A 26,504-nucleotide genomic window follows, 5' to 3' on the forward strand; every position below is an offset into this window, starting at 1 on the left:
CATTATTGTCCCTCTGTCAGTGTCAGACAGACACCCCAGCGCAGTGTAAATGTCAGAGCAGTTTGTCACATTTGAATTATTAATGATGACACGCTGAATAGCAGCTTTGGTTGCCACAAAGCTGTGCATCTCTTAAGCAAAACAGAGAATAGGGATAGCAGCGTCATTAAGGGCAATTAGACAAAGTTGTTTAAAACGTGTTTTCTCGCTGTCTACACAGCATTCATTTCACTTTATTCAAGCTGTTGAGTTTGCTTATTGACCAAGTATATCTCTCTTTCTCTGCTGCATTTATGAGATGAAATGATCTATTCCTGCATTTGTGCTCTCAATTACCCTCCAATTTCATTTGTTTTTCCTATTTTTGCTCCCTGTCTCCCTGCGTTCGGATGACAATTTGTCGCGAGCTGACACTGCTGATGACTGTCACAGAGACGGAGAGATTTCCAAAATATCTGATCTGTCAGGAGACGATGTCTAAATATTTCTTCAGCATGCTGAGCAGAAACAATGCAGTGACGGAATAGAGATCATGGCACTAATCATAAGAAACATTATTTTTGCTATGTCTAGTTACAGCTGAATTGTTTCCAGATTGTTTTGTGGCATACAGGTTTTTATATTGATTGCTGTAATTATCCTAGTTTGAGAAAATGGTCTTGAACTAAATTTATGTTTGTTCGAGACTAACATAAATTTTAGTTTATGTTTGTCTCGTTTCGTCCTGTCCTGTCAAGGGTTAGGGTTAGGGTTAGGGTTTTTATCACCTATTCTCAACTGGACATAGATCTGTGCCTTGACTGGGCCGTCATGATACATTCATATACTTTAATCTAAAGAAGCCTGCACTTTGTCAGGTTTCCATAAACTGTCCGTTATGAAGAGAAGCACATTTGCAGCATGATGCTGCCACCACCTTGTTTACCTGTGGTGATGGTGTGTTCAGTTTTCTGTCATGCACATCATTTTCCACGAAGCAAAATTAATGCTATTCTTGCCAGGTCAGTCATTTTCACCATGACTTTGCAAGTTTACACAACAGTGCTCTGTGAGTTGCTCAAAACTTGGGATATTAATTAATACCTAACTCTGCTTTGAAGTTCTGCAGTCCTTATCTGATGTAGTAAATATATCAGATACTTCCGTCACTGATCAGTCAGTCACTTTAGCTACGTCTGCATATTTCAGGTTGTCTATATCTGCGGCAGGACAGCCAATTATTTAACCATGTGAAGGAGACACTTGAGCCTTCTAAAGAGGACTTACAGCGCTAGAAAACAGATGAAATTAACTACTTTAACAATTGTGTTAATCTCTTAAGATAAAACAAAAATAATGAAGCTCTTAAATGCCGTTTGTTCTGGTGTTTTCATTACAAAGAACTGACTAAAGCCTATTTTCTAGTTGGATTTAAAAAATAAACAGACATCTTACTTTTTAAATAGCCACTTGAAAGCGTTCTCCTTCATCATAGCCAAAGTAGCAAAGCGATAAACCTTTATTCCCTTTTGTAATTACACTATAAAATAAAGCTATTCAGAACGATAATGACCTATATTCCTCTTTCCAAAATAATATTTTGCTTGTGTCCCCGTTCTTTAAGCTCTGTTGTTGCAGTGCAGCGTATCTTTATCTGTTATCATCATGCATCTCTGCAGGCACATGCCCTGCTTTGCTGGAAGCAGCTCACTCCCCTGAGAAAACCCTGTGAAATATGACTTCCACCTCCCTCCATTTACATCACACGACAGCAACATGCGCTTTGATTTTCTAGTGCGCATGTTCAAAAACAATACGACGCTTACCAATAAACATTCTGCTATGTGCCTAAGTTCAAGTACCCCAGGAAGACATTTATGGTCAGTTTCATAATGAACACCGGGAAGCAAAGTAACGTCCAACCTGTATTTTTCAGCCTGTTCAATATGCGAGTATATTCTGAGTGTCCCCTTGTAAAATCAAACCAAGAAGTACTTATCAGTAAAATGGACTTCCTATTTCATTAAAACTCGTTTTGTGTTATTTTCAGTGATTATGAAAAAAGTGATTGTAAGTAGCATTTTTAAAATTCACCCCGTTTTTGACTTTAAATCTCTCTCAACAGGCAGTTTGAATGTCAAGAAAACAAGCACTGCTTTAAAATCAAAATCATCTCTTGCAAAATACACTACAGAATAATTAATTATGTTTTGAAACGTATATCCAATTTTAATTTTTGATTTTCATTTAATGATACCCCCATAAAACAAAACAAAAAAATGGGAGCCATGCTTTTTTTTCTTGACAGAAAGTCTTCATAAAGCCCCTATATTGCTACAATAAATAAAATATGATTTATAAAAAAATCCAACACATAGTAGTAAATAAGTGCTTTCTCCTCTGAAATATTAAACTGACAGCTTCTATCTTTTTATGTCTTATAACAAAAAATACTTCATAAATATACAAAGTATTTTACAATGCTACATTCTGTCTTGTTAGGAAGCAAAGGAGATATTCTGTAATTCTTTTTATTTTAACTTTATTTTGAGTTGTCTCTGTATCATAACCCTGAGGACTTTTTCCTGTAATTGTAGGTTTCTAAGGACTTGACTCTTCAATTTGAACTCTCTTTGATAATTGTCTTATTTTACTGTAAGCATATTTTTATTGATTAGATAGATATATTTGTCATTCAAAAAGTATAAAAACAATATTTTATGACTTGTGTAACTTTTAAGGAGAAATCGTGAAACAAAATTAAGAAATAAGCCATAAAATTGCTCAACGGGGCCTCTCTGTATAAGAATAATTGATTTCACTTTGTATATTTATAAATCCACCACAGCAGTTGACTATTTAGCATAGAAGTAAGAAAAACCTGTTAATATATCCACTTGCAGGATTCATGATGTAGAAAAACACCACTGCAAAGTAATTTGAATGCACAACACATTCCCAGCATATTTTTTGTTGTTTTGTTGGCTCTAGTGGCCTTTATTTGAAAGTAGTTTGACAGGAAAGAGGGTTATGAGAGAGGGGGAAAACATGTGGCAAATGTCACCAGGCCAGGAATCAAACCTGCGACAACCGGCATGAAGACTAAGGCCTCAATACATGGGTTGTGCTTTGCCCCTGCGCCACCACAGCACCCCAGTCCCAGCATATTTTTAAAATGTAATTTTCTCTCAAAAAACTCAAACGGTTTCAAATATATAAATGAGCCTCCATAGTTTTTCCATATATGTAACAAAATAGACTCTTCTTATTCCTGTATGTGTGTTTACATGTGCATACATGCTGTGACTGTGGTGTTTTGTCCTTCCCTGGACATTAAAGTCCTCACACACCAGGGCGGGTGGGGGTATGAATGAATGAATGAATGAATGAATGAATGAATGAATGAATGAATGAATGAATGAATGAATGAATGTCCTCCCTGCTGCAGACCTTGAATTTTCTCCCCATTCACTCATTCAAAGCTCTTGATTAAAATATCAAAGATGGCTGTGCTGTGCTTTGAGAGTTCAGTGCTGTTAGCTTACTTTGTTGTGCAGCAGGATTTCTTTCAGACACTGGTCCTTTCAAGCAAAGCTGAGCTTTGTGTGGAGCTTCAGCTATTACCAAATTGCCTTTTTGGCCCTTGTTTTAAGATTACAATTCAGTGATGGCCACAGTAATTATGTGGTCAGCATCAATAGCCACACTTTAGAAACTAATGTGCAGGAAAACAAGCCAGAATCACACCTGAAGTGCATGTGAGACATTCATCACTTCCAATTCACTCCACAAACCAGATGGAGTCCAACTTTTGCGGCTGCATGACTTATGTTGTGCCAGGAGGGAGCTTTCTGACAAATGGAAAGAATGATGCTGGCTAAGCAAACGGAAACGTCATCAATATCCACAGTGGGAGGACCGGAGTTCACCGTGTGATTACTGCGAACTCTAGTGGAGCTGCTGCGAACTGCCCACACAGGAGCTCATGCAATTAGCTCCTGTGCCTCATGCATTCATGAGGCAAATGAATTGTGTTCTTCCCTGAGAGGCAAACATTTGCTATAAAATTGGTAAATATGTTGAAAAACGTGCAAAAGAATAAATTCACGTCACTGCTGACATAACAAAGTGTTTTCTTTGTTTGTTTGTTTTGAAGCTCCTGTTTGGCTTGCTTTCCCCAAACCCTGCGACAGGTAACAAGTACATTCACAAAACGTGATGAAACCTCACAAAGAATATTGATGATTCATTCTATCAAATTTCTGCCAGCTCATGCTAAATGTTGATTTTTATCCTGCTTGTATTAAATTAACATTTTGCGACCCACCAGACGGCGTGATTCAGTGCAGCTTGAGTTGAGCTCGTCTGCACGGTACACTACCTAGTTCGGAGCAGCTGCCACTAAAGTAGCCATTAGGTAATGATGTGGGGATGTAATGTCCTGTGGAGTGAAAAATCAAGCCTGATTAATCTGCAGCTGCTGGGATAGTGAGTCTAATCAGAGCAAAATCAAGCGCACACACTCGCATGTTCATTATTTAAGTGACTATCTAGAATCTGAGGATTTTTGATTCAGTTTTAATCATGTTTGGCCTTGTTTTACACCCTTATTTTCTTCACATTTCCATTCCTTCTGCATTGTACCTGACCAGCCTTTGCAAAGCCCTAGTAGTTAATTTACAGCCAGCTCTGTTGATTGTATTGATCTGCGACTGCATGTGTGATAAGTACCACATCTTTTCTTCACGCAAGTCTTGATCCAACGTAATATTTGAGAAGGCTGGCTAGATTTAAAAAGAAATGAGCTTAAATACCAATAACATGCCACATTTTTGTGCATTTCTAATTATCTCAAGAAAATGCTTTTGTTAACAGTTTATTTTGCATATATATTAAATGTACAATGTACAATTTTTCTTTTTGTGCTTTTACATCATGTGCTGATTGTGAAATAACTTCAAACTGCTGACCTATGAAGGACTAGTAGGAATATTCCTCAAACTGCCTGCGGCTTATTACAAGCTTTTATACTGTCAGCAAAAAAGACAAAAAAAAAAAAAAACATTCACAAGCGACCTAAGATTTTTTTTCTGGACGTTCATATGAATTTCTGACAAGTTTTCTTTTCGGGTAAAAAAGAAAAGCACTTTCATTGCCAAAGATGATTGAATGAAAGTGATGGTTCCATTACCGACAAAAATTCACTGAGTTTCCTTGAACTAATAAAATGAAGACTCATGCTCTGGTTTATGTGGGAGAACAATGACGACCTCAAAGTTTTGTGTTTTTCTAATTCTATTTATTAAATTCTCGAGAAGTCTATGAATGATTGACGTGTTGTTGTTTTTTTTAGCCTTGTTTTATTCTGAACAAGTTGGAAGGGGAATATGAGTAATAATAATAATGCAACATGGAAGGACATGTCAGTGCATCATCTCAGGTTATTATCTCAGGTTATTCCTATGAAACAAGTTACTTATTTCTACACTCCTGAGGAAAAGTATATGCTCCCTCCCACACATCAAACAAATTTCAAGATTAGACAAATATAACCCAAGTAAATGCAAAATTCAGTTTTCAAATGATGGTTTCATTTACTATGGAGAAAAGCTATTCCAATTAACCTGGTCCTCTCTCTCTCTCTCTCTCTCTCTCTCTCTCTCTCTCTATATATATATATATATATATATATATATATATATATATATATATATATATATATATATATAGTAATTAAATCCTAAATGAATCAGCTGGTTGTTTAACCCTTGGTGACAACAATTGCCATCCAGTGTCTGTGATAATTGTGTTAATCACATTAGAGAGGTTTTAAGCAGGAACGGTTCGATTAAGGTCAGGCTGTCAAATGGATTTAATCCTGGACTTAAAACTTACAACTTTCTGTGCAGACACTGTTCAAAAGAAGGCCCAGCAGATATTTTACATATATAAGAAGAACAAGGTGTCGTAGGAGTTTGGGTCATTTTCTACATGGTATTGAACAATCAGGTCCAAGAAGACAATCTTGAGGGCTGAGCTTTCCTCCATCCAGGACTTGTACAGGTCTACAGTCAGAAACTGGTCACAAATATGTCTGCAGACTCCACACATTCTTCATGTAAAGTATTCAGACTTTTATCTTTAGGATGGCGATACAGAGCGCTCTTTGCAAACAGCTGTCACTAGAGAGGCAGTTTCTTCCCTCAGGCTGTCTCTCTGATAAGCACTTATAAGGCAAATATATTTCATTTTAGTTACATAATAAAAAAAATCTGAAATTATTTGATGTTCATTCTCGTTGGGCTGACAATTACACTTCTGTCAGCTCAAAGAAAATTTTTCTCAAGGCCTTGGTGAACATGAAAAGGTTTTGGTCTTAGAGCGTTCTAAGATATGCTATTTTCTCCTTTATGTATGAATTGTGAGTTTTAGACATTGTTCTGGGTTCCTTTTTGAACTTATTGGTGAGTTGTCATTGATGGAGTAATTTTAGTGGCTGGGAATGTTAACGATTGTTCTTTGAAATCTTTGTTTGTGGATGATGACTCTCTGTGTGGCTCAAATCCCAAACCTTAGAAATGGCTTTTTCAGACTTATTAATGTCAATAACTGTTGTTAAATTTCTTTAGATTGCAGAATGATCTATTTTTAAGGACCTTTTTGAGGGCTTTTAGAATATGCTTCACATGTTCCATTTAAATGTAGGTTTTTTTTTGTTTTTGTTTTTTTATTTTTATTATTATTATTCTACAGGTAATCAGACCTGGGAGTATATTTTCCAAAATATTTTTTCGTCCCAAAAAATTCAATTAAGTCATTAAACTTTATTATGCTTTAATGTGCCCTTTGGAAAATATGTTTTCAGCCTGTTCAAACATAAGAAAACAATAAAACAGCCAGTACAGCCCGCTTACTTAATACTAAATCAAACTAAACAAATCTTCAGTTCAGTAAATATTGCAGTACCTCTTTCCTGCCAGCAGATGGTAGCTGCTGCCTTTCAAAATCACTATTTCAGCTTCTCTGAGGAACTGCTCTTAATTGAATTCAGTCCAAGCAGAAACTTACACAATGTAGGACAGAGTTAGGAATTCAGATAGCTGCATATCGGTAGGAAACATGATGAGTGTGACGTTAATGCCTTAGAATTTAACTCAGATCATCAACAGCACAAAGACAGAACTATAAACAGCTGAATCTCTGCAGATTTCATTTGATTAACAGAGACGTTTTCTTATATACTTTGAGGATTTATAGATTTTCGGTTTCCCTGGTTTAGCAAAATAGTAGGAATAAAAAACGAAGTGTAAATTGCAGCGTGATAGATAATTCGTTCCTTAAACATAAGCTTTTCTGATTATATGTAGGCGTTCAGGATAATGCTGCCAACTAGTAGTTTAGAAAAATAAAATGATAAAAAGCCATTAAGTTACAAATCAATTATCTATGCAAATAATGTACCTATACATAACTGTATACATGCTGTTTTGGAATGTGTCCATCTTTGAAATTGTCTCAGCGACCTTTTGAAACACACTGGTGAGGAATGTGAATTCGGCAGGGATGATTTGGGCAGCGTCAGTGCCAATGACTGCATTGCAGTGTTTTCATGTCAACTATATTTGGCTTCAGGATCTGTCTGAGACCTCCTGGAATGATTTGCTGTTTGCTTCGGGTTCACATTAAGTGACATCGCAGCACAACACAGAGCTCCTCGTTTCCCTAAGCAATGGACGAATGAACATTGTTCACTGCCCAACTGTTGCTTTGAAAACTTTAAACTTTTAATCTGAAGGAAACCAGGTCAGCAGCATGCCCACGAATGGAGTCGTATGTCTGCAAACAATGAACATAACTCAACCCCCTGTGGGGAAGCATGATTTATATAGGCTGTGCTATAAAATCCAGAGTTACAACCACAGATTTTGCAAGGCTGCGAATAGGGGGCATGTCAGTTCTGTTGCTAGGAAACAAGTAAGGGCAAGACAACAGTCGAAGACAGAAATCTGGGTTGGGTAAAGAGGGGAGGAGAGATGTTAAGAAGTGGGAGAGAAAGACAACAGAAGAAGGGTAAAAAGTCGAAAAGCAAAAATTGTGCAGGTTAAATTTGTTTCATCTTATCATTTCCTTTTGGTCCTGACAATAGCAGAGATGCTCTTTTTTCAGTGTATCACTGCAGACAGATGAGTATTGATTTTAGAAAACCTTCTGGTAATAACTCATGTTTGTGTGATCAAAAACCATCTCCCAGTGCAAAGCCCAGATTTTCAATTGGTGGTGCATTGCATAGAGCATTGTTGCCACACAACCAGCCACTCACACTCTGCTCTTCTCATGTTTCTACAATTAACATCTCAATGAAGCTAAATATAGTCCAATCCCATGGTCTCTTCATCCACCGACATCAATGGGTCTGGCTTTGTCCTCTGTCGGTCTCTCTTGTGTTTGCCCCAAACTTTTCTGTGTCATCTTGAAACGTGCACTCTGGACGAAAGCACACTGACCCAACACTGCGGTTATTTTTAGGCAACTTAATAGGCTTTATTTTGAAGTTTTAGACCTCATTCTGACAGGATTCAGAATCCACAAACTATCTATTAGAAAACAGAGGACTCTGTTTGGATGTACATGTTCGATACATTGCATACAAAAGTGTTTACTTTAAAACTGTGCACTCATTATAGTTTGTGGTCTGATAACCCTAAAAAAAGATCCAGGGCATTCAGCTGTTAACAGAAGTAAATTCTGTTGTGAGTAGAGTTTAATTTAATTTAGAGGCATGTCAGAGATGAAATAACTTTTTGGGAAACATTAGGGTCTGTCGACTAGGGGCAAGGGCATTAGAAAATGGATGGGTGGTTGAATATGAAGTGTTTGGCTTATAGAGAAGGCTTAGTTTTCAACAAGTTTTTTGTTTATTTCTGAGGTGTCATGCATGCACATTCTGCACACCAGCTTTATATTTGGCCTGTCATACACTCATTACCCTGCATACCTAAACTTGATGCAGGTGACAGTAGGCTGAATACCTAAGCTCACCGACAGTGATGACGAGGGGAGAAAAAGAGAGGTGTAATGATTATATATGTTGATGTTATCAATGCAAAATCCAACAATTTGATTGAAATTGCAGATATATCTTTTGTCACTGCCCCCAGTATGAGTTGGAGGGAGATTTTGTGTCACTGGTGGCTTTTATTCGATGGTAGCTACTAGAAAGGAAAGGGGGCGGAAAGGGAGAAAACATGTAGTAAATAACCCAGATGGGAGTCAAACTGGGGACAGCTGCACCGACGGATGACAGCCTCAGTACATGGGGCAGCTGTTCTACCCACTTGGCCACATGACTCCCTCAGCTGAAGTTTGAACGCTATCGAAACAAAAGTACTTTCACACCAAGGTTTCCTCAGTCTTCTTGTGATAAGTAAACAATTAAATACGGATAATGTTCCAGTGGATCTTCTCAGATTGAACTGAATGCCTGACAGATTTCAAGCTAAACTAATTTTCAGCCTTTTTTGACATCGCCTATGTTAGAGTCGAAATAATCTTTGATGTCCCTCAGTGGGGAAATTCAAGTGTAACGGTAGCAATTAAAGCATGTAAATTTACACATGTAGAAATGTAGAATATATCAAAACATAATTAGCAATAATATACTTTATAATAAGGACAAAATTAAAAATAACGTAATTTGATTAAAAAAAAAAGTGAAACAGAATATGATATGTAATTGTGCAATGGTGTGTGTGTGTGTGTGTGCGTGTGTGTGTGTGTGTGTGTGTGCGTGTGTGTGCGTGTGTGCGCGTGTGTGCGCGTGTGTGTATTTGAAGATTTAATATACTGATAAAGAGGATAAATGACAAGATTTAAATGAGTTAGACAATAAGGGCTCATGCAAAGGAATGCAAATATTTATAAAAATGAATATTTATAAAATCTTTCTTTGATGGTAAAACAATTATAGGCTCTTCCTGAATAATTAAGTTGAAATAATATTTCATGTTTGATCTTAGAGGAGGACTCAAGCAAATAGATGATGGTAGAGAATACTTGAATTAAAAAACAAATGTCTAACAGGAAGTTGCAACCGTCTGGCACAGGATATGGAATGACAACCAGAGAACAGGAGTAGCAATGGAGAAAAGTCATGGAGAATAACAGTGAAACCAAGAATAAAACAATGCAAACCGGAGATCTTACATTCTGTTTGAGAGCTGGAAGTGACAAAAGACCCAGAAGAGAAGAAATTAACATTAACCTAAAGAATGCGAAACATAATAATATACCAAGAAGCAAACAAACAGAGGAACAAACTAAGGCAGAAATTAAACTTGGGTTCAAACAGCTTCACATCGTAATGGATTATCTCATCATCATTACCGTCTAACTTATTTTTCTCTCAAAGGTTTCTGCAAAGCGAATAATTACAGCCCATCATTTTAAGATTTACTTACTCACATCTGGACTCAGGTTTGTTCAAGATGAATCAAGGTCATCCATCTGCCTGTAGCTCTAACAACAGAATGACTTTGTCCTCAGAAGTACATCCATCTGCAAAAGTTATTGTTAAGGTTATCATGTAATGCAACTTGTAGAGGACCTTTGCTTCTCTTTTTTTATGATAGAGACTTGAACTTACAAAATCCTGTCTATCTTCATCACAATTAATGTAAACAAACATGGTGTGAAACACTGTGGATACGTTTCCTCTGTGAAACACGTAACTGCGTGGGAAAATAAACAACATAATAATCGAAGGGAGAGATTTTTGAAATCAAATCATTCGAGTCATTGAGGAATTGTCGCAGACTCACTACATACTGTTTCAAAGGCTGATCTTAAATGTTTTCTGAAGCAACAAGAAGCCTGTAAGCATTGAAACGTCAGTATATTTCTTACATCTTTTGTTTTCTCTGTGCTTTTGTCTGTTGATGTTCTCAACATGTGGCATTGTTTCCTTGATTTAATCTTTTTTTTTATTATTTAATCTACTTCATAAACCTACCTGGGACTAAATCCAGTCCTCTTGCAGCTAAACGTTAGATTATTCTGAGTTTTCAATTCTCCTAAACCAAACAACATAAACCTTGTGAAGTTCATTAAAAGTGAGCTGATTCAAGCTCTGTGACAATGTGGTAATGAAGGGAATGAACTAATAAGATCACCACTGGAGAAACTATTACGAAACTCTCAAAGGATGTTGGCGTGGTGTGATCCTGCTGCTCCCTGAGTGTGTTTCGGTCTTCTCATTTGTAACTGCACAATTAGAGGCCCTCCCATAGCCGTCAGCAGCAGCATTCTCCACTCTGATGAAAATGTGTTGACATGTCAAACTCAGACACACTCAGATTCCTCACCTCTGTCTGTCTGTTGGACTCGGAGTAACGTGTGAATTGTGTGTTTTATTTGCCTGGCATTAGCTGATGGGTCCAACTTTTACTTCTTCTAACAGAAGCAGTTCTGTTGGGGAAACTGAAAAATTATTATATAGATAAATTACTGTCTTGAATCTTGTGTTAAATGAGGCGTAATCTAAGACTTTAAATATATTTATATATATTAAATATATTCCTCAAAATGTTATATTTTTTGACAGATATCAATTGTTTGTCATGTTTTTTTAAGCAATTTAGTGAACCAGCTGTGTACAGTTATACCAGAATAAGTATAAATGGTCATGATACACTGAAAATGTTTTTGTTGCTCTGCTATTGATCACTTCTATCGTTTCTAACATGTTTTAAAGTTGGGAGTTTAGAGTTCAAAAATAGCTGTTTGTGATTAGTTTATGATTGGATTTTTTAAAGTAGTCACTGCTGCAACACAAAATGGGCAGAGCTTTGAGATAGGAAAGGAGTTCAGCAGATGGGAATGTTTTATCGGGCAAGAATATAAAATGTTTCCTGGTCACAAAAGAGGAGCAAAAGAGAGAATACAGACATACTGAGTACACTTGAAGGTTTTTATACTGCGTTTTTGGGAAGAGTTCATTTTGTTAGGACATAAGAGGATAGTAAATCAACTTTATTTATACTAGATTTGGTAGAGCCGGGTCAGTAATGACCAGGTTTCAGGTAAGAGGTATCTCTGGCCAGTCGCTCTATTTTTGGATCTTGTTTCTCAGTTTTGTGGCAGCAGTAAGTCCTGTTACCAGAACAGGGAACGTCAACCTGCTCTCATGATGTCAGCTAACCTCGGTAGCCCTGCATTCCTGGGCTGGATTTTACAACACCAGATAACAGTTTTACCCAATATTTACCTTCTATCTCTGTTCTGTCATTGGTGAATAATGGTCCTTCACTCAAATCTACAGTAAAAGTATCCCCGGCACTTTATTTTATTTTGCTTCACTCCGACAACAAACTATATGTGTTGATATTTTATGTGACATAATAACACAAAGTATCTGATAATTAGGATTTGAATCCAAAAAGACACAAGGTTACAATAAAGTATGAAAACTTTGGCGTGCATTTCTATTCTGTTTGAATCGATGCTTGGCAGACCCACCAGCCACTACGATGCCAGCTGCAAGCCTTTTGGGGTTTGTCTCTGCCAGTTTTCCACACCAAGAGACTGAAAATGCTCCCATTCTGCTACTCAAATTCAATGGATGTCATCTGTAAGAATTTATTTCCAAGTCTTACAGCAGATTGTATGTGGATTTAGGTCTGGACCTTGACTTAACAATTCTTGTACAATAATATGATTTAATCTAAGATATTTCATTATAACTCTAGCGGTGTGTTTTGGGGAATTTTCCTTCTGGAAAGTGAAGCCTTTCAGCATTTATTGTCTTTCTTCAGGATCACCCTGTTCTTTGAGAAATAAAGCTTTCCCACAGCACGATGCTGTTGTTTGCATGTGTCACCGTTGGATGGTAGTGCAATGGCTCTCTTCCTACCACTCTTTCGATTTGGATCTCTGCAGCTCCTCCAGAGTTACCACAGTTTTCTTTTGTTAATGCTCTCCTTTGAGAGCCTGCCAATTTTTGGTGAATTACCACTTCTTGCAGTTATTTCATAATCTTTCAACTTTTGTGCTCTCTGGGATTTTCAAACCTTTGTATATTGTTTTATAGCCAAAAAATGTCTTATATTGCTTCACAACTTCCTTCCCTGTCTGCCTGCGTTAGATGGTTGTCATGATGTTGTTTGCTCGTTAATTTTCTCCAACAAACATTTGAGGCCTTTACAGAACAACTGGCTTTATACTGACATGTAAATATAGACGAACAACTTCAGAAGGCAATTTATTTTACATGAACCCATTTCATAGTTTGTTTTAGATTTTCATTTGAATGTTTCTCACCTTTCACCTCTCCACATATTCTTCTGCCAGAAGCGGTGTGTAACATGCTTGCTATTAAGCAGAATGAAAGGCACATTTATTGTTTAACAATTGCCTGGTTCAGCATAAAGCAGTTTCTGACATGAACTAGTTTTTTCTAGAGTTGTGTGGTATCCTCTCAGCAGAAGATGTCAAATTTGATGCTTTTTCGTCTGTTCTATTTTTATTTCCTGTAATGTGTTCGAGCTCTAATGAGTCGGAGGCCACACGCCATTGATCACTGCCTTCGTCATACTGTCATCAACAAAATCCTCATCAGTGCCGGTGCTTTGGTTCACGCTCTCTCCTGTGGTTCACTTCCCCTTTTTTCCTTGTCTTCTTACCCATTACCACCAGTTTTCTCTCCCGGTTAAATGAAGTGCTGATAGCTGCTGGATTGTGTTCTGCTTCCACCCCCCTAGTCAGCCCTTTAAAGGGAAGCCTGTGAGAAAGACTAATGTTGCTTAGTTAGAAATCTGCTCTCAAATGATTCACAGCATGCAGTGGTCCATTAGAGACTTGTCTCGTTTAAAGAATGAATGTTGTCTTTGTCTCATGGATATGCGATCTAAAAAGACTGAAATCATAACAATCAAGTAACTACGTTATCTTCAGTTGCTATGAAACTGAAGGTAAAGGATATTTGATTTTGATTTGAAGACGAGAGGATGGATGGGTCTCATGCCACCCCCCACAAGATGCCATCCTGGGTGGTTGCCCATGTCGTCCATATCAGAAACCGCTTCTGTCTACTGGTGCTGATTGTGTTTGCTGGGGTCACCACAATATTTGAAAGTGCTTTTTTTTTTTAAAGGTGAATTTTCCAAGCAAATTTCTGCAGTTGAAATTTATGGTGCCAAATTTAAAGTAAATAACTAAATTCATATGCATAATTGCAAGATAAAAGAAAAATCAGTGTTGTAAATTGCTTTTCTTAAAATGTATTATTTCTTAATACAAGATTTTTCATAGTCTAACTAAATTTACTGAAATTAAAATATTGCTTTTTACTAACTTTGTCAAGTTTTGATTTTCTGCTACTGGAATAAACCCGAAATTTACTTGAAAGCTTTTTTTATATACATATTTGTACTTTCTGTGTAGCTGTCACCAATCTGCAGAGGACATTTATGCTCTTCAAACCAAACTCCAAAAAATAAAAAATGACTTACATAATTATAAACCATTTAAAGTTGAACAAATTATTATTCATCCACTCACGATAGATTACCATCCTGCTCTAAATGCATATTCTGGATGATGTCTAACCCAGGATCACTTTCAGTAGATTTGTTAAATAATGATTTCATTCTTCATGGGCTGCAGCTTTTAGTGTCTGTAATGGAAGTTTATGACATACAGGAAGAAGCTTTTTGAAACAGATGCATCTTTAATGTGTTTATGGTTGATTTTGGCCTTTGCATTAGATTTATTTGCAGCAACTTTGCAGATAGAGGACTATAAAGTTACACCAGAATCATCTTTAGCAACCTTTTTGTCTTTTTTAAATAATTTCTTCTGATGGAGAAACATTCAGAAATGATTCCAGCATAATCATTTGCAGCCAGCACGCAGCAGCAGCAGCAGCTTACTGGCGTTGAAGCCTGTAATTAGTTAAAGATGCTTGCTGCTGTCTTTCTTTATAGCAGTTTTTTTTTGTCGCTCGGTGTTCCACAACAGGTGTTTACTCCCTCCACCTTCACACCCAACCTTCAGCTCTGATGCGTGACCAGCATAAAGCTGTCTGCCCTGACGCGTGACCACGCACGCTCAACAAACGAATATTGCGTGACACCAATTTATATGGCAGCTGACGGTCACCAGTAAAACGCATGAATATTTACTTTCTATAAACGTACTTGATGTTCTGCAAAATCATCAAACTTGTACATCCTGTTTGATTCGCGTTACTCTCTGCGCAACAATGGATAATTAGCTGAAATGTGGGGACAAAATCTACCTTATTTGTTTGTATCATTTACAGCTTGCATGGTTGTAATTGTTTTCCTTCACTTTATGTGCTGTCAGATCTAGGCTGAACAGAGGTTAGGTTAGGTGAGGTATGTTGATCCTGTCGCAGTTGTGTCCTTTCCTTCTGCTCTCACACACTGCAGGGAAACTGGACCCGCTTCCTTTATTGTCCTCCCGCAGCCCAGTAAATTGAGTCTTTTCTTTCCTTTTTTTTTCCTTCTTCTTCTTCTCTCTCCTCTTTGTTGACAGGTTGCTTTTGTTCGCGTTGTTTTCGAGGGAAAAATGTTGTGGAATATACTTGAGTTCATTTTTCCGTCGTGCTCAGTGTTAGGATGGTGATCAGGTTGTCAACAGAGCAGAGGAGAGAGGAGAGATGCGCTCTCAGTTAGACGGTGGAGTGTTGCTGCTTTATTTAACGAAATCCACGGATCGAGCTGCCTCTCTTGCAGTTTGGGGATGTGACCTGTTGCAGATGTTGTTTTTCAGACTTTAGACGTCGGATGGATACAAATGGAGTGAAATGAAGCAGCGCCGAAAGGTTCTTTTTAAGCGGCGGATCGCTAAATGAGGAGTTGACTTACTTTTTTTTAAAATTATTATTATTGTGAGACTTAAAATATTTTTTCTGGGGTCTGCCTGTTCAACTTTGAAGTTAATCAGCAATTATGTTTCCGCAAAATACTGAAACCAAACAAGATCTCTTCAACGCGCTGCTGGCACTGTGATCGTGGCACCGCGCCCTGCTTTGTGGAGGACTGTAGCCCAATAACCCGCTTTCCTTCTCCTCTCCTCAACCCCGTCTTCCCGACAGAATGGCCCGCTTTGGAGACGACGTCCCGGGCTTGTTGAGCTCTGGGGATGGAGGATCGGAGCGCAACAGGAACCGCGATGGAGCGGCCGTGTCCACAGGTGGGATCTCCCCGGCGTTCAAGCAGACCAAAGCGCAGCGCGCCCGCACCATGGCCCTGTACAACCCCATCCCGGTTAGGGAGAACTGCTTCACCGTCAACAGGTCGCTCTTCATCTTCGGAGAGGACAACGTGGTCCGGAAGTACGCTAAGAAAATCACTGAGTGGCCATATCCTTTTTTTCACCCCCGCTCTGCACGGATGATATCACACTAACATTGTTTGTTCAAAGTGTCTAAACGGAAAATATAAAAGGTAGGTGAACTGTGACCAACACTCACTGTGCAACCAAGTCTGATTTTAAGAGTTTATCCACACCCAACCACCCAACCTGGCACAACAATCGTTTCACAATACTGCAGAGTTTCACCTTTAAGAAAAATAAATGGGATTATTTACCTAATCTCATTCATCTAGACATGGATAAATGTGTAGATAAATGACATTTATCCATGCATCACTTGGAGCTCTTGGTTTTGGATCAAGTGCTCCAAAACCAAAATGGAGCACTTGATCTAAAAATAAATAAGGTCCTTTTTCCCTTTGAAGTAGCTTTCACAACTTCCACAACAGTAAGGTATATAATATGTTTCTTTGTTTGTTTGTTTTTTTATTTTGACATTGAAGTTTTGACCCTGGCAAATCTTATAGCCTAAAATATATTCCAAAATCCACCAAACTCGAACCGAAAGTTATGGTTGCTTGGAAACATTTGGCTCATTTTTTGGCCTGTAGAATAAACATAGGAAGTTTCAGCACCACGGATAGCACTTGTGGTACAGAGGTGTTTAAATTTTGCTTAATTATGTAAAATGTGTTTTATTAAAAAGATTGATCACTAAAAAGTATTTAGTTTCTTGTTTTGTAATGAAGTTGAGTTATAGAAGATGGGAAACTGTTCCTGAGTAATACAGGTGTCATTTGCTTCTCCTGTTTTGATGCTGAAAAACGTGCCAAAGCAAAGCAACACCAGAGCTTTGCTATTCATGGCTTTAAGCCCTTTCCGTCAGCGTTACGTCATGAAGAGCTGCTGATTCCACCTATCAGCAGATGAACATAAGTAAACTAGAACCTTGATAATTGTACTAATTAAGCACAGCTGTGCTTTAATGATGAATTAATCAAATCATAATATCTGTTTATGTTTTCAGTTTATTTTGTAAGGTCAGCTCAGGGCTTCACAGGTGAAGTGAATAACACTGATCATCCTTTCATCATGGCACCTGTTAGTTGGATATATTTGGCAACAAGTGAACATTTTGTTCTCAACGTTGAGGCGCTAGAAGCAGGAACTGAGTGGCAAGGATCAGGATTTCAGTATGTTTAACAAGGTTTGCAGTAGTAGACGGCCGTCAGAAGTAGAAATGCAGCAGAGGCTTTTCGGTGCATGTGGGGAATGAAGCCTGGCCCATGTGTGCCGATCCGAAACACAAGCAGTTCAAACAGCTGAAGACGTTTTATTGCCGATGCGATATCAGAACCATATCGCTATGCTAAGGGGTCACAGTGCTGCAGACCAGATTGCCTATTCTTGGTCATAATGTTGTGCCTGTTCAGTGTTGAGTCCATTACGATCCAAATCATTTTTGTTTAGTTTAATTCAACCCAGTTCATCCAGATTAAATGTTCACACACAATTAAATGATTTATGCGTATTTGTTGTTGCTTTTATGAGGTTTGAAATGAAACACATCCATTTCGTTCCTGGTGTTGACAGAAACCAACTTGTTGCTTTACTTTCAAAACAGTCTTACTGCTTTGCGCCGCCTGTTGCAGGGGATGCGGCACACACAAACACAAGTGTCGATTGGCGGCATGTTTATGCCGCCGCTGCTGCTGCCTCTGCACAGCTCACCAGGTGTCCAGGCCAGGTGTGGCCTGTTCACAGACTATTGTTCTGCTCCATTCAGCAGCTTCCTGACTGACTGACTGCTCCACTGCTGAGCTTATAAACACACCTAATAGAAGGAGCCTTCTTTTGTTGACGACTGCTGCTCATCGTGTTTTTTTTTTTGTTGTTTTTTTTTCTGGCCTTAAATCTTTAGTCTGGGATCTGCCTGTGAATCACACCAGAGATCTTCCAATATAACCGAGCTGCACTAGAACTGCACCTGCTGATACATTTTATTTCCCCATCCAAATCAAAATCAAAGAGCTGTGGGTGCTGTTGTGATCAGAAGGAAAGCAGCCAGGCTGAATAACCTCCAGGTTAATTTGCTCTGTGTGGGGAGTGTCCTGTTACGTAGAATGAGCTCCACCATATCTGATTAACAGGCATTAAAAGGAATTATATGCAATAATGTCTGATCGGCATGCCATATGCTATTACGGCTAGTCATAACTCACCGCATCGTATTCTGTTGTTTGATATTAAGATTTTGAGGAGAGTGGTGCTGAACTCTTATCAAGAATCAGAGGAATAAACAACAGCAAATACATATGCGAGCTTATGCAATATATTTAAGCTTAACTAAACATGTAAACAAACTGATATAAACACAGTCCATATAAGAGGCTTCAGGAGCAAAGCATGAGCCTTGAAAGATGCAAGTGCAAGAGTAATATGTTCAGCAGGGATTACAGGGAATACTTGACATTTAGGCAAATATGGTTAGTTGCTCCTTGTAGAGTGTTGGATACTTACTGGAAACTCCACTGTGGTGTCTGTTTATCATGAACTGGAGCCAAGAGGAAAGGAGAGGGAAAGATGCAGCCTAAATACATGCCAGACCAAACGTTTCATTCACGAGCGCATGGATAAAGTCACCAGTTAACATGTTTCATCAAATTTCTTTGCATTAATCCACCCAAATTATAGATTTGCAGTTTTTAGGTGTTTTTTTTTTGTTGTTGTTGTTTTTTTGTGGAATATTTTTCTCAGCCTGGTGCAGTGACTTCCTGGTGTTTTGTTGTCATTGTTTTGTTGCCAGGCAAACAGAAGGCTTTTAGATTAACCACACTAATACAGATCCGCTCAGACGCTTACTTGCTTTGCACCACTGTCATGAATTTCACATTAACCTGGGACGTTTAATGACACATTTACAACACTCATCTTCCAGGATGAAACGATTATACAGCTGCAGGGATTTACTAAAACTAGAGTTTTTGATGTACAAATCTGAATTTAATGTGGAGTTTCTCTAAGTCAAACCCGATCAAAATAGTACATATAAACAATTATACACTCCTTTGATAATTGGTTAAGTATCTCATACAAGATGTAGCTCAGCCACATGCTTCATGTGGCTTCATGCTTCATCAACAAAATTCTGGCATCATTTTGATTGAATATTTGCATCCCTTCTTTCTTCATTTTAATCAGTTGTTGTTTTTTCAAAAATCCAAATGTTAATAAATATTGTATATTTTTGTGCATATTTCTAACTAAGTGGAAAAGAGAAATTCTGGAAGAAGTTTAAACTTGAGTACTCGTTTTCAAAACACACCAACGCTATCTAAATATGTACTTCTACAGCTGCTCCTGGCTTTCATGCATACTACTCGGTGATGGACAAATGCAGAGAAATACTGTAATAAAGACACTGCTGTTTTGTCCCGTTTTTCGTAATTACTGAGTAGCAAAACCTTCCTGACGGTAACAGATTAAAAGCAGGAAAAAAAAGGATATATTTGATGTACAGGAACATTCTCTGGTTTTCTACGACGTTCCTCCCTGTTGATGTGTAATAAGTTCCTCACACTGATGCTGACTAGATGGCTGACCTTATGTTTTCATTGTGTACTTTTGTGCTTCTGTTACACGATCAAACCAGCACAAAACTTTGAAATGAAACCTTTACTGTCTCCTTTTCTGAATGACCTCTACTGGTTCCACTTTAATCCTGTTAAATAGAACCAGCCCATGATAAATGGGCTCAGTTGCAGACGGTTTGAGCTTCCCACAGATGGTTGTCAGGCTTAATATTTTTGTCTTAAATTAATTGAAATATTTTGTTTTTGACATCTTCAACTGCACAATCCTGCTATATAACCAAACTCATGACTATTTGGTGCGGTGTACTTTGTGTAAATTTTTATGTATCAAATTGTGATAGTGACAGGTAAAAGGTTTAGGCTTTGTTGTAGTAACTGACTGCTGTCAAAAATGTTTATGTTTTTAACAGAAACAAAACAATAGATTTATAACAAGCTGAACAGAATGATAACAACGTGATATAAAGATTTTTGTTGTTTAAATTTTAAATATATATTTTTAAATTCATCATCTACTTTAGTAACGACCTGTTTGACTTTTACTGCCAAGGATGTAAGAAACATTTGTTAGTAAGAATTTGTTTCTTCATAGCATCACGTTGTAAAGAATAGTGGGTCATGTTCCTCTTATTGCTCAGATAGGACATTATGCTTTTTTTTTCTTCTTCTTCTTTTTGCTACCGGAAAATGTTCCATATATTTCTTGTTCAGTAGTTTACTTCTCTTTTGGTCATTTACACAGCTGACTGACAAACTCAGCAACAGGTGGAGGATGGTGGGCCTCACCGAGGCTTTGAACCTTTTAACGATTTTATTACCTCAAAGCTAGAAATTGGCACAAACATGCTATTTATCAGGGTATCCAATAGACATTTGTCTCAAGTGAGAGTCGTGCAAATCAAGAACGTGCACTAGTAGTGAACAGGCTAGTGGTAGAGTGGGTTATCACACACACTCTCTTATAATCTCTTATCTCTGCAGGACATCTGGTAAAGGTCAGCCTTGTGTTTGCAGCACAACTTGCAGCTGTCGCTTCACAGCAAGAGCCTCTTTTCTTCTCTGAGTGCTCAATTAACAGAGGATGATCAATTCAACAAACATCCAGAGGCTCCTGTGATTGGCTGAGTGGTGTGGGTGAGCTTATACGATCACATGACACACTTCTAGGTTTGTGTTTGAGTGCACCTTGTCACTGACAGAATCAGTGGTGGCTCACCGGAGCAAGGCGTGGTTACATTTGTGCATGCCTGAGTCTGACTCAAGCTTGGCTGCCTGAGGGCGTAGCTGATGGAGGCTGACGGAGGCCTGGCAGGAAGAGCCAGGGCTTAATGAAGCACTCAGGCTCAGGTTAGACTTGCAGGCCTGCTGAGGACTGGCAGCTGCTCCTCCTGTCTGATCCCCACTGGGATCCCCTGCAGTGGGAAGTTTCCCATTGAGAAGATGTACCTCTAAATAATTGATTGTTGGATTTAATAGTTTGTTTCATCATTAGTGCAAGCAGAAATTATGTGAGAGTTGATAAGGAGAATGGAGATTTAAGTTTAAAGCAGTGCAACAGGGTAGCTGGCCTTCAGTTTTATTTTCAGGACATTGTTCTCTTGTTAGGCTTCATTGAGGATTAAAATTACACAGGTTAATATTGTAATAAAAATTCCATTAAGGTTGTAAAGTCCATACATATTCCTCTAGAGTCTGTTTGAAGTTGAGACGGATCATTAATTTTCCTCTAACTAAATTGCATCCTTGCATGAAAAATAAAAAGGGGCAATTAAGATGGAAATGACCCTGATGGACCCAGTGTTCCTTGCATCCTAAACTAATTTCTCTGTGAATGTCAAAATGATTTTTTTTTCTTTATTATTATTCTTCTTCACTGATTTCCGTATGACCATTCAAAACAGTATAAAATGTTCAAACTTGAGAAACTAAATGAGTTTCCATAATCATCCCATGACTAAGCTCTGAAAGTCAGGCTTAAATCTGTGTTTTTGCTCATGGATCTTATATTTGTGTTCTGCTTTAAGGATGACTCGGGTTTGAGTTTTGATTAGATTTTATGTTTGTTTGGATGCTTTTAGTTCCTGCATAAGAATAATTGCCACACACAAGATGATTAAAAAATATATATATACTTATGAACTTGATATTAGAAAATCGATTGATGTATACTAAATGGTGTGAGTAACATATGGCTGCTTACATTCATATTGGTAAGAGATGCAGAGGATGAACAGAATGAGACAGATATGAAAAACAGGCAATAACAAGACATCTGTTGTTGCAGCAGCAGTAGTTACACCACAGCACTTTGCCAGAAAGTGGCTTACACTGTTTCATATTTGTTGCAGGTTTTGTTTTTGTTTTTTTTTTGGTTGTGAGAGTGCTGCATTGGCAAACAGCCAGCCTGTTACACTGCTAAGGTTCCTTCATGATAAAACAGTACAGTGTGACTCAGCGAGAGTTTAAGTCTTGGTTTCTGTTCATGTATCTTGTTCCTTATTCGTTAATCATCAAAATCTCCCCTTGGTTGTCTTAAGCTCCCTGTTGTTACCGTCGTTCCTATGAGCTGCGGTCTTTAAACCAGCTCACCTAACAAGTGCTAGTTTGACTGTAACTCCGGTGAACATTGCAGAACTATTAACACAAATAAAACGCTTCTGCAACTCTAGTGCATTTATGACTGGTTGTCTGCTGGGGGCAGTAGCAAGTAATTTTCTCTAAATTCTCATGTTTCAAAACATCCAGTTCAAGTAAATTGTGTTTTCCTTGTTTGGAAAATAATGATATAGTATAATCTTCCTTAAAACTGATGGAGACCAGAAAGCTACTGCAAAGGGAGAAAAGACAGTCCCACAACCAGCATAAGCAGCCCAAATGCTGATCTGATTGTGTTGTGGAAAGATTTTCAACAAGCTCTCCATTGCAAGAAAACAAACGTTCCTTCCTCTGATAGAAATATTTTTAAACTACTTTAAATTATTAACTGATCTCACTGTACTTTTGTGACAACCAGGATGTAGACAAAGCTTTATCACAGCTCTTCTGCCGAGTCTGACATTTTAATGTTATTATTATATTTATTCCACAAGTGTTTAACCATTTCAATTCAAATTTAAGCTTTGCTCTTTTTTTTTTTTTTAGAACAATTTCCCTAGGAATTCAGATTACAATGCTTTTCTTCTGTATATATTTATTCAGAAGAATTTATCCAGCTCATACTCCCGACACATGGCTCAGATTATTTACGGATTTCCAATAAGCCAGGCTCAGATGCCTTTGCTTCATTTTGAATTTCACCTCGGCGTAACAACAATAATCACTGGGGTTTGGATCCAATCTGTGTTTGAGCATTTTCACAGATGCACGGGGCATCACACTCCGGTCTCTGCATCTATTTTTACACGCATGTTTGAGGAGTCGAGGCAGAGCGCCAGCGTCATTGTGACTCAGAAAGCTCACGAGACGCCTCGCTCCTGAAGCTGGTAGACGAATCACGACAAATATTGCACGTCAGCTGACATCTGGAGCAGCAAGAAGGGCTGATGAGACACTTGTTAAGTTTGTAACTGGGAGTAAAGTTTTGTTGTTCTTTTCAAGGAGTAGTGAGAGTAAAAAAATTGGACAAGATAAATGAAAGCATCAGCTGCATTTCTATCTGGTGTCACGAGTAAGTCACTTCTGTATGTAACGGAAAATTGTACATGTTATACTATGATAAAACATTAAGTGGATAATAATTAGGTTAATGACTTGTCTACTTTCTATGTAAAGAACCAACAAAGTGTTTTCAGTAAATACTTAAATTATCCTCAGCATTACAAGGCTTTATTAGGAAAGACTTTCCAGATGGACAAGCAGTGAAATTGTTGAGGGTGAAACTGGAAGCTTCCCATAGTAACTGAAAATGCAGGGAAGATAGGAAGCAAGTCAGATAGGAGCACTAAGAATAGCCAACCAAAAATAAGTCAGACATTTCCCCCCAGGACCTGGAGAAAAGGCAAAGAAAAACCACAAAACCACAACGTGTAGAATTTCTCAAAAAAGATTGAAAAAATGTCTGATAAGTTATGAAGTCCAATCTGATAATATAAATGTATTCTTGAGTTAATAATCATTTTGTTTGATGAGAGTAAGAAATGTATATGCAGATTTGATCCAAAATATAAAAATATAAACATCAAAAGTAGACCTCTGATGTCATTATATTAATACAATAAAACTTTAAGTGATTTCCACCACAATTTCTGGCATTTTATACACAAAAACAAATGATTGCAATACATTTTATTTCTCATGTCCAGAGCATAATGATAAAGTTATCTTGCAAACCGAGTGGAAAGTGGCGCAGCATCCATCACATTTCCTGTAGAGGTGGGCGTCATAACATCATTAGATCATGAATGTTTAGAACAGGTTGACGATTCTTGTTCAGGCATATCAGTTCAGTTTGTCTTTGAACTTCGTGGACTACTTTTTGTATGTTAATACTGTAGTAGTTATTTGTTTCAATAATTTTCTGTGGAAGTAGAATAGCATTTAGCTTGTATTAATGTGTAAAAATTCAACAAAAAAGCTGAAGTATCATGCCGTCTCGTGGTATGGAGGTGTAGTGGTATGGAAACGGTCAAAAACAAAAACACAGTACGTTCTTTCTTGTAGATGGACACGTTGCTGATGAGACAAATCCTGTTTTTTAAGTCATAAAAATTAGCAGGAAAGCAGCACTGTTGGTATTTTTGTGCAGATCTAAGCTGTGCCTTGATAGTGTCTTTACTTCCCAGCCTTAAAGTTCAAGCACAGTCAGCCGACTTCCTCCCCCAAAAATTGGTTATAAATATTCTCCTCTTTGACAACTTGTCTACTTATTCTTTATTTCCTTCACAATAATAAAAAAAAACACCTCTGCATTGCTCATTTGGATTAAGCCAAAATAAGCAACAACAAAGAAATAAATAAAAAATAAGGGGTGTAATTGAAATCCTTTAACTGTTCTACCTTGGAAAGAGTAATTTGTTTTTTCAGTCATGGTTAGTAGTGCCTGTCATTTATTTCTCACCAATTCTTTGCTGATATTTAGTCCGATGCATGGTGTCAAAGTCTAGCTTCAGTGTGTCAGCACATGAGATACCTCCACAGACCCGCTTCAGCTGCCCAGTAACAGTTTTGTAACGCTGACTTTCAGTGGCTGGAAGAGGATGCTGTTGCTTGGATACCCTCCTCCCCTGTCTTTCCATCTTCATTTCCTCACTTTCCTTTCCCCTTCCTTATTTTGTTGAAAAGAGCGAATATCAAATTTTAAAGGCTTCTTAAAATGAACATCTGTAGCCAAAGAATCAAAAATACCTTTCAAGTGAGAATTCATACAGCAGCAGGTCACTGGGACTCTTTTCACACTTATTTTCTTGTTTCTGTTGTTTACTGCTGTTTTGTTCTCCCAGCAGCCAATCTGAAGTGCAACCCTGTTTTATCTCGTGGCCCCTATAGGCTTGTAGGAGTATTTTGTTTGCTCTTTTTATTTAACTTCTCATCACTCATTTGTTCCTGAGTGACCCTGCTGGATAAAACTGCCAACACAACATCGATCTGTCCAGCTCCACTCGCCTCCTCCTCACCGCGCTGTTTCACAAGCATCTTACTCTCTCTGTATAACATAATCTTCTCCTTCGGTGATCAGCTTACTTCTCTTGTTTATCACTTCCTCTTGGTGCATTCTTCTCTCTGCTCTGTTCTTCTTTCTTTAAGCTGCCTTCTGCACGTAACCAGGTGAGAGGAAAGTACCCACACAAAGCATTAGATAAAGAACAGTCAGATTTTAACCAACAACCCGCACAGCTCTCATAATAGATGCAATGTGCCGTTTATAGTAGGACTGACCCTGTTTATACAATCATATCTCAGGGCCTCTCTCTCATCTCTCTTTAATAACTACTTCTTTTTTTTGTCTATTTCTGCATCTTTTTGCGCTACAGCTGATCCCAGATAAGGCACAGGCTGTTTATTATTGCCTCCTCTCAGCCCCAAAATGTGTAAATCAGCAGGTTGATTATGTTTGATTACTTTATAGTGTTGGTTTTATATTGCAAAATTATCTTTTTGTTAATTGAGTGCAAACTACAGTTGAAGAAGGGAGCACGCTCTACATCATTGGTGTCAAACTCCCAACGTTTAGGTGTGTCTGCAGAACTTTATTGGTGTTAATTCAGCCAATAGATTCGGCTGAGTTAGACCAGGGATAAGTCGAAAGATATCGGCTCTCTTGGACTGTAGTTTAAAATCCCTCCTCTTTTAGATACGCATTGGTAACTAAAAAAATAAATAATCACCTCTATTTCTGTTGTTTTTGTCGGTCTGTGTGTTACTTTACCATAATTGAATTTTGTCATCATCCACAATGCTGAGCTCCTTAACTTCAGTCTTTTACTCCTTTCGAGTACATGATCCTCGCTACCATCATTGCCAACTGCATCGTCTTGGCCCTGGAGCAGCACCTCCCTGGTGAGGACAAAACCCCCATGTCCAAGAGACTGGTGAGACACTCAGACATGAAAACTAAAACACAGACAGAAATCTCAATTGTTCTGCTTTTGTATTTGAGTC

The 26,504-nt window shown here is 38.0% G+C and overlaps 1 protein-coding gene across 3 annotated transcripts in view; it reads left to right on the forward strand.

Moving 5' to 3' along the window:
- The window catches only part of cacna1ea (calcium channel, voltage-dependent, R type, alpha 1E subunit a), a 103,325-nt gene that overhangs the window by 23,329 nt on the left and 53,492 nt on the right, over positions 1–26,504 (forward strand). For all 3 annotated transcript variants that reach the window (XM_081606410.1, XM_081606409.1, XM_081606411.1), the window contains exons 4-5: positions 16,094–16,359; positions 26,328–26,434. In XM_081606410.1, the coding sequence (XP_081462536.1) occupies positions 16,094–16,359; positions 26,328–26,434 (373 nt within the window). The remainder of the gene's footprint in view (positions 1–16,093; positions 16,360–26,327; positions 26,435–26,504) is intronic.

Source organism: Poecilia reticulata, chromosome 4 (genome assembly GCF_904066995.2).
Source record: "Poecilia reticulata chromosome 4, P_reticulata-male-v2, whole genome shotgun sequence".
Classification (NCBI taxonomy): Eukaryota; Metazoa; Chordata; class Actinopteri; order Cyprinodontiformes; family Poeciliidae; genus Poecilia; species Poecilia reticulata.